The sequence below is a fragment of the Musca autumnalis genome, unplaced genomic scaffold (genome assembly GCF_047663935.1).
Source record: "Musca autumnalis isolate F117 unplaced genomic scaffold, ASM4766393v1 scaffold_4, whole genome shotgun sequence".
NCBI classification, from domain to species: domain Eukaryota; kingdom Metazoa; phylum Arthropoda; class Insecta; order Diptera; family Muscidae; genus Musca; species Musca autumnalis.
The window spans coordinates 214,996,275-215,005,869 of NW_027411977.1; the positions used below are offsets into that span (position 1 = coordinate 214,996,275).

A 9,595-nucleotide genomic window follows, 5' to 3' on the forward strand; every position below is an offset into this window, starting at 1 on the left:
CTCTATGTTTGTCAAAATTGACGTCATCCATACAACTTTCAATTTGTGCGTTCAAACCTACAAGTGTTGTTTTCGTATGACATAACCTATAAATACAAAAACAGCTGTTTTTGTCATTGTTTACATTTATTGTTGAGTTGCAAATTAGGTCAAATTTTAATTTTGGTTGAAGGAAAATGAATATCTAGCATGTTTGTTGTTGTAGAATAGGTTTGGGGTTATAGAGGCATTCATGTTTTTGCCACAAAGCAATCATTTCCAAGACTGCTTTTTTCTACCAATCGATCTGAAAATAACATTATAAACACCCTTTATTTACTTTTCTAAATATTTTAATATACATAACTTTCCATTTTCTTTTTTTAAAGATTTTATTTTTCTTTTTTTTGAGAATGCCAGAAAACAGCTGATAAATTTATGTTTACATACGAGAATGGCGTATCAAATAGAGCGCTCCCTAAATGAAAAATGTACATATGAGTTGCCAAATCATTTTGATAGATGAAAATTTTCATAGTGGTCACACTATGTGTACAACATTCGCAGGTAGAAAATTTGACATCTCATACGACATTGATAGATGGTGTAAACAACCCTTTATTTTGTATGTATACGTAAACAAACATCAGCTGACAGTTTATATCCTCGAAAAGCTAAGTGTAACCAGCAAAGATTAACCTACTGGATCTATTAAACCCAGTGGGTTAACCTTCAATAGTGTAACCGGGGTATTAGTATGGAAGTTGATCTAAGAACGCCTAATTTCATAAAATATTTTCATTCAAATAACTCAAGTGTGGACCGGGGCTAACTCCAATTGCACAATTTCCATCAAGGTAAATTTATAGAAGGTATGTGCATGAATTACAACAACTAACAAATTTACAAAAACAACATTGTTGGTATTGAAAATAATTGTGAAAGAAAATATTGAATATTAGGGTCGTTCCAAAAATTTTCTCAGGAAAAACATAAATACATTTTGAAAATCCTCCAAAATAGAACAAATTTGAATGACAATGTAAATAGAAAGCATCCAGAACTGTCGTGGGTAATTTTTATTACACGTTTAAGAAGAAAAACAGTATTTTATGGTAGAAAATTTCGAAGTTTCAAATTTTATGACTAGACCCTATTACATTTTGAAAACTAAATTTACAAAAAAGTAAGCATGGTACAAATACACAGGTAGCCGCATCGGCAATTGTTGGTAACATAAGGTGTCAAAATTTGACATCAATGCAATGCAGTTGACACATTATGTTACCATCAGCTGGCATGATAATGCTACCTGTATTATTGTACCATGAAAGTAAGAATACAGCTGATTGTCATTTCTACCTTGTATAAATGTACCTTGATTTCCATTTGTTTTTGTCCCGCAGGGAGGTGAATGAAGGCCTTTACGAAAGTTATGTGTTTTTACTATACGTTGGGCACTAATTACGTTACGCGTAGGCTACGTTGAATGAGGTTGTTTCCCGCGTTTCATTTTTTTGTGTATCCGCTGAATGGCGAGTTGTAGATTTTTCATCTCACACAAACTACTGTTTCATTCGTTGTTGGAACTTGTGGAATAATTAACAGTTTAATTCCGTAATTAAAATTACAAGATTTTTAATTTCTATTAAAACCCGAAATGTATTCTCCTTTTTTTTTTTTTTTTTTTTTGTGCTTAAAAAATGTTGTTGTTCCCTTAGGGCTTCTTGGTCACGGCATTACCACAGCATATGTTTTAAAGGTACGCAAACCTTGTAACTTTAATGATGTTGTCCTTCTTAGACAACGGTTGTCAACAAAGACTTCTTTCTGAAGTAAAATTCACTGGTTAAACTTGATTCTCCTTGAGAAATTAACTATTATTGTCGAGCCAAACTTGTTCATGAAATCAACGGTGGTTCTTGAGTCTTGAGTATATAAATAAGAAATCCTCTCGTTTGAGAAATTGTTCCGATGAATGAGGATAAAAAAATTATCAACAATGACTTCATTCTTGATTTAAATTCAAAGGTTAAAATCGATTTTCTTTAAGAAATTAACTAAAGCAGGTGTTTTGTCTAGTCCGAATTTGTTTATAAAATCAGTGGTGGATCTTGAATCTTGAATAAGTGGATGTAAGCTTCTCTCGTTTGAAAATTTGTTGCATTGAAATAGGATATGATCAACATTTTCCTCTACGTCGCATGTATCACATAAGGTTGTTGGCATAACATTCATTCTTCCAAGTGAGGCATTACAAAAGGCATGATCAGTCAGAATTCTGTTTATTTGCTTAGTCTCCAGAGGGTTAGTTTTGGCATTTTTGAACCATGGGCTTTTGAGTACATCAGGGAAGATGGCAAAATAATGAGAGGAGCTGGTCAAACCACGGTCCCTGTATTCCGCTGACCAAGCTGACCATAAATCTTCTGTTATGTGGATTATGGCATCCGAAATCGTCAAAGGTGTCTTTAATTCAGTACCGATTTCTTTGGCTCTTTTTGCTGCCTGATCTACAATTTCATTTAAGCTAATATTAGCATGGCCAGGAATATAATGAAGTTCTATAACGCCATTAATTTCGTTAGACAACCGCACTAGCCTGTCAATTAAGTAGTTTCCTTTTCTATTATTTTTGATTGCTAGTAACCCACTTAGACTATCAGTTAAGATTGCCAATCTCGAGATATTATTACTTTTCGCATACTCCAATGCCTTTATCATGGCAATGATCTCAGCCGACATAGATGATAATTTGTTGTTATTATAAAAGGAGAAAACTATACCTGGTCCTTCATGAATAAATGCAGAACCCGTACATTCATCCATAACTGACCCATCTGTGAAAAAGATTTCCAATTGTTTACTCTTAAGACAAACCATTTTTTCTTCAAAAATTTGCTTTATAATGGGCAGGCCAACTTCAGACTTTTTATTCGAAACCCCTTTTAAAAAATCATCATCATTTATTATTTTATTAAAATCAGGGCCTAAAGGTGATGTGGTGCCAACAGACTCCATTAGGCTTCTGTATCTAATGAAAATTTTATACATTCCCGTATTTATAGGGTGAGTTAAATTCCTGAAAGTTTTTACAATTGGACGTTTGTACGCAAAGGACTTCACAAGTTCCTTCGCCGCTGTTAGCTGAAATCTATATTTAGGCGGAAGTTCTGCAGCCAAATTGTACAAACATTCCACAGGGGTGGATCTAATCGTACCAAGAGCTTTCCTTAGGCATGAATTCGTAACTGTTCTTACTTTATTAAGCGAACCCTTATCCGCGTTGGCCAGAGCGGCAGACGCATATTCTACTTTTGACCTTATACATGACTTATACAGCAACAAGGACTTAGATGGGTCCATACCATGTTTACACCCCCCTACTATGTTTATGTATTTATTCCTTTTGTCAACCTCATTGAGTGTATGTTGGACATGCTCTTTAGCTGAGTTGTTTGATGCAACGTAGAAACCCAAATACTTAATGCTACTAACCTGACATATATTAATACCATTGTGTGTCAAGTCCAACTGCCTAGGCCTCCTGTTGAAGTGAATAGTCGTTGTCTTATTTAAATTAAAATTCAGATTCAAATTATTGCAAATACCTGAAAACTCCGCAATCTTAGTTTCTAACAAATTTTTCGCTGTCTCAAAATCAGGATGAAAAACTACCATAAAAAAATCGTCTGCAAACTGATATAGCAAACAATTCGGTGACACAATACTATGAAGTTTAATAGTGTAAGAATTAAAAAGGATGGGGCTAAGAGCACTACCCTGAGCTAGACCAGCATTAACTGTAACCTTATGTTTTCCCAGAATGACGTTTCTTCTTTGAAGAAAATCCACCACCCAGGAGACTACCGCACCATTGATCTGAAGTTCCTCCAGTTGTTCCTTAAGAATTCCCACCTGTACATGGTCATAAGCCTTCTCTACGTCAACACACAAACCCAACACCTGATTTCCTTTAGCCTTCAACGCACAAACAGTGTTTATAACATCGTTTATGCACATGGACGTTGAATGTCCCGGGCGAAAGGCATAACATCTTTCTGGGAGTAGATTATTATGTTCAATGTGCTTCTGCATTAATTCTTTGAGCATTGCTTCTACGCATTTAAGCGGCACAGATAGTAACGAAATGGGTCTGTAGTTTTCAACCTTAGTTAAGTCTTTTCCAGGTTTTGGAATCGGAGAAATTTTAATATTTCTCCAAACCTCCGGAATTTCTCCCTTCTGCCAAATTTCCGATAATATTTTGAAAAACTTATACAAAGCTTCAGGAGTTAGTTTTTTAAGATAATCATAGGAAACCAAGTCCACACCTGGTGCTGAAGCGGAGCTTCTAGATTGGAGAAAACGCTTAAAGCTTTCATAGGAAAGTTTTGGTTTAAAAACAGTCATATCCGGTTGATTCTGATGCGAGTCGGGTTCACTTGGTAGTGTAGCAGGGATGGCCACAAGGTCCTCCCCAGAGTAATTAGCAATTAGTACATTACTTTGTTCAAATTCATGCGATGTCCCTGTACTCACTGGAGCGTTAGGGTCAATAGTCCTTTCCTCCGGCGCATCTAATATATCATTAGATGTTGTGTTATTTGTTTGATTATGCGATTCTATATTAGCGGAAGACGCAGCTAAAATTTCCAAATACTCAATTTTTTGGTCCTCATCCCAAGACTGATTAACACTCTTTGGTTGCTTATATTTTCTCATGTTTCTCATGGTTCTCCAAAAATTTTGGGAGGAAGGGTTAGTCGAAAGTTCATTTAACACATTAGCTAGATTCTCATTTTTTAGTTCTTTAATTTTTTCGCTTAAGGCATCTGCAGCCTTCTGATATTCCACGAGATCATCAAATTTTTTTGTTTTAAAATATTTTCCCTTAGTCGCTTGCCTCAATCTAAACAGTTTTGAAACTTCATCATTCCACCATCTCTTTGGAACATACCTATTTCTAGGATGAATAGTAATAGTATTTCTATCCACTATATTATGGATATTATCATTGAATTCTTGGATGGATGAACCCACATCCATTCCCGCAATTTCCTCGAAAACTGCTCTTTTTTTAATTCTCCTATTTCCTTTAGGTGGATTTGAATCAGCTTGAAGCTCTATAATTATTGGTAGATGATTACTACTCGTTAATTTAACTGTATTGACTTTCCATGTAGGTACTGTATCTAAGTTTTTAGCAAAAGTGATGTCAAGAACTGAAGCATGTCTATCTTGCAAACGAAAAGTTGGCTGCCCATTATTTAAGCTAAAAAAACCACACCTTGTTGCTATATCACCCAAAATTGAGCCACGAGAGTCCGTCACCGAGTCTCCCCATGACATAGACCTGGCATTAAAATCACCCGCAATTATTATTGGTAGAGAGGAATTCTCAAGGCGAATAAAAAGACTATTTACAAAAAATTCAAATTGAGAACGAGGGGTATTTGGTGGTATATACACCACTACTAAAATAAAATTTTTTTTAAGATTAAGAGTTTTAATTCCAATGGCTTCCATATCGATATCAATATTTACTAAAGAGAACTGAATCTCTCTTCTTATATACATACCGACCCCTCCGTAACCATCGGGACGGTTTTTAAAAGCATAATTATAATTGCATATATTTGACGACGCATTATCGCGTAGCCAAGTTTCTGCAATCAATGCTATATCTATAGCATTGTTTTCTAAATATAATTCTAGTAAATGTTTATTATTTTCATTATATAAACTTTGTATATTATACTGTAATAACTTCATGATTATTATATATTATTATTATTGTTATCATCTGCAATTCCTCTTTTTATATTCTCTAAGTCAAAATTAATACGACCACTATTTATTTCCCCTCTTAATTTTTCAATAATGTTAAGTTCCTCCTTCTTTACATTTTTGGAGGTAGCCACATATGTGTTCATCATTAGTGTGATATCACTCATAACTTTCTCGAAATCTAAAACTTTGTCTTCTTCTAATCTTCTAAGTGCAGTGCCATTTGGCGACTTATAAGTTTCTCCTTCATTTAAAGCATCCTGGTATTGTTGCTGAATTCTTCTTGTCTTCTCATCCTCCTTTTCTTTATTTTTGTTAGATTTGGCAATCTTTGAAAATGACTGGTAACTATGCATGACTCGGGCAGATTCAGCAATGTTACCCTGAGCTGGTTTGTTGTTATTGTTATTGTTCGATCTTGGTACTGGAAGTGTTGGGAAGTCCCCTTCCATGTCATGATCCAGTAAATAAAATCTATTACTAAAAATAGTCGGGTATTTGGTCTTTGTCTCATTAATTGAGAGGTTTTCCAACGTCATTATTCGTTTAATATTATATGCCTTGGTTCTAGCCGGGCACTTTTTCTCAGTTGGCTTGTGGTCATGATAACAGTTTGTGCATCTCACTGGCTCATTACTGCAAGCATCCCCAACCTCATGAGGTGTAAAACACATTGGACATATAGGTATTCTCTGCTTACAATGTTTAGCGAAATGATTATATCTATAACAGCGGTAACATTGAGCAAATGGAATAATCGGACGGACATTAATTTTCGATATGTTATATATCTTAATTTGAGCAGGCACTTGCACGCCTTTGAACAAGATTTTAACGCGTTTTGTCTTTATTAGCTCATCCCCTTCTTTCCTCATAACTCTTTCTATCTTTAATATTGGCACTGGGCTAATAAAATTGTCCTTTATCTCCTCATCAGAAATAATAGTGTCTACTGGATAGATCAATCCCCATTTGGATAAGAAATGTGGAAAAATCTTAGGCTGCAGACCAGCTGAGATCATTCGTTCATCCTTAACAAAAGCATTGGCAGCGTTTGCACTTTTGAAAGAAACCTTTCCTCTACCATATCCAATCTTGGTAACGTCTATGACATCCTTGATGTCCAAAGATTTAACGTGCCGCGCCAAGGAAACAAGACTAAGCGGTTGTCTAACGCCATTTTTAGGCTCGGTATCAACATATACCACATAAGGACCTCCATGGGAGTCATCATAGAAAGACAAATTGTCTGTGTCAACAGATCCCGCTGAGACACCTTCAACCACATTTATGTTATTACTCGGTTCAACTGTAGCACTGTTAGTACTCTCACTGGCCATTACATTATTAACTGATGTATCAATATTCATTGAATTATTTGGAAAAATATTCCGTGCTCTAGTTACACCCCTGATGACTTTTCTGCCATCCTCCACTCTTCTCTCTTTTGGTCTGGCCATCAGCCTCTCACTACTAAGACTCCTCTTACCTGTTACTCTCTTCCCATTGTTCTCCTCGCCTACCACATCCCCAACAGGAGGTGGAGGATCACCCGGATCCCCCGACATGCTTCACAAGACCACTGCAGATGTCACTCCAAGTTTAAAGCTTCGTATGAATTGTTGAAACAAATTGAATTGGTTGGTTCTTGATTGATTATGATTGAAATGAAATTCTTGATGGATTCAGATTCTATGAAAAATGATGATGAAATCCAATTTCGGTATAAGGCTCCAAAAAAAGACTGCGATTGATTGACGAAATGGCTTGATGAGATGAAAATTATGGAAAATGACTTGCAAATCCAAAAAATTCAATATCCAATTGATATAAGAAAATTATTATTTGTTTGGTGACGCTTCTAGAAAATTTCTCAAAGCACGCTTTGTTTTTTCTTTTATTTTTTCTCTCTATGTGTACTTCACCTTTCGGTGGTTGCGACGAGAATGATGTATTCTCCTTATAAATTGAATTATACTCGTGGAAGTATACATAAAAAAGTGAAAATACATTTGTTTGGAAATTGGATACAACAGATGGTCAGGCGATTAGGGTTAATTCTCCCACAATAAAAGCGTACAATGGTGCTAACACATCTAAATGGAAAATGCTTATAGAAATGCTATATACTGATGCTTTATTAATTCGAGCACAATTGATTTCAACGACTGCCACGGATGGTTTTTTTAATGTTAATATAAAATATGCAAAAGGCCTTAATCTTACGAAAGATATTTCAGTACTAGACAAAAATAAAAGCACTAAATTTTTTACATTTTGTAATGCATCCGAGTTCAAGCTGCGCGACCATGAATTTATCTTTAATGAGAAACATGGACGAAAAAATATAAGTACATATGAAAGAACAGATGAAATTGGAAAAAGTTACAGTAGCGTCCAAACTAATAAATGATTTTGAGAAGCTTTTTGTGGACAACAAATTTACCGATATTGTACTGGTTGCTCGAGATGGCACTGAATTCAAAGCCCATAAATTAATATTAAGTGGCCGAAGCGAAGTTTTTAGTACTATGCTGCACAATGATTTTCTGGAGAATAAAACAAATCGAATAACAATTGATGACATGGATGCTGATGTAATGAAAGAAATGTTAAACTTTATATACACTGGCAAAGAAATAACCAAGGCAAAGGCATTATCCCTATTTCCGATAGCTAATAAATACGCCCTGGTCGATTTGGAAACAATGTGTGCAGATATTTTAACTGAAACAATCAATACGGCTTTATCTGTTGAAATTCTCATAATGGCCGATCGTCATTCCAATGAAATCCTTAAGACGAATGCTATTACATTTATAACAGCAAACTTCAAAGATGTCACCAAAACAGAGGGATGGAAAATTCTCAAAGATACTAATTATGATTTATATAACGACATTTTGGAAAAGGCTCTACAAGAATTTTTGTAAAGTAGTCTCATCTCAACATTTTTGCCATCGACAAAAATTATCAAAAAGGAATTGGATTTGTGTTTTTTTTTTGTAGTCTCTTTATATTCTTTTTGTATTCATGTAGCCTTAAAATAAGATATCCTATAGGAATCCATGTGTATCAAAATGAATTACATAATAAATAAAAATGGATATTAAAATCTATATTCGTTAATATTCTATTTTAAGGGCCATTATTATATGTGTTCTTTTACTATCTGATGGATTTGAAAACGCAAAATAAACCAATTTAGAGGCATTAAAAATATAATTTTTACATTGAAAGTTATTGCCAAAAAGCTCCTTCTTGATATTCAATCATCACATTTAACTTTATGTTAACCGGAAAGATATAAATCCGTTCGGTAAATCCAAACTATAACAAAAGAAGACTTATAATAATGGGGGTAAGTCTAGTTGAAGGGCTGAATTTATTTACAAGTCCCCAATCTTAAAGCGGGGTACACACGATCAGTTTTGACTGTCGATTTTTCGGAATTATCGATAACTGTCCAACCGTCCAGCAACCACAAAATATTTTGTGGTTGCCTGATGACTAACAAAAGTGAACGGCCACACCGGCAAGCAACCGATTATTTGAGCAAAACTGACAGTCAAAACTGATCGTGTGTACCCCGCTTAAGATATGGGACCTCATAAATTCAAGGATTTATGATGAAATTTTATATAGAAGAAATTTAATTTGAATGAACTTTCGATGCGAACACTAACACAATCCTGAGATGTGTGTCCACATAAAACTACGTCCATATTTATATTAGGCAATTTTCCTAGTTGCAACTGTCAGTTTTATGGAGAGAGAGGTGAGGCATATGGTAACCCTTTGCCTCTCAACACCCTCTCTCACCAAC

At 34.9% G+C, this 9,595-nt stretch overlaps 1 protein-coding gene across 1 annotated transcript; it reads left to right on the forward strand.

Moving 5' to 3' along the window:
* Window positions 1-8,126: 8,126 nt before the first annotated feature.
* On the forward strand, window positions 8,127-8,702 carry LOC141403233 (speckle-type POZ protein-like). The gene has a single exon (XM_073985418.1). It carries the CDS (start codon window positions 8,127-8,129, stop codon window positions 8,700-8,702), a length of 576 nt encoding a protein of 191 aa, XP_073841519.1.
* The last annotated feature ends 893 nt before the right edge of the window (window positions 8,703-9,595 follow it).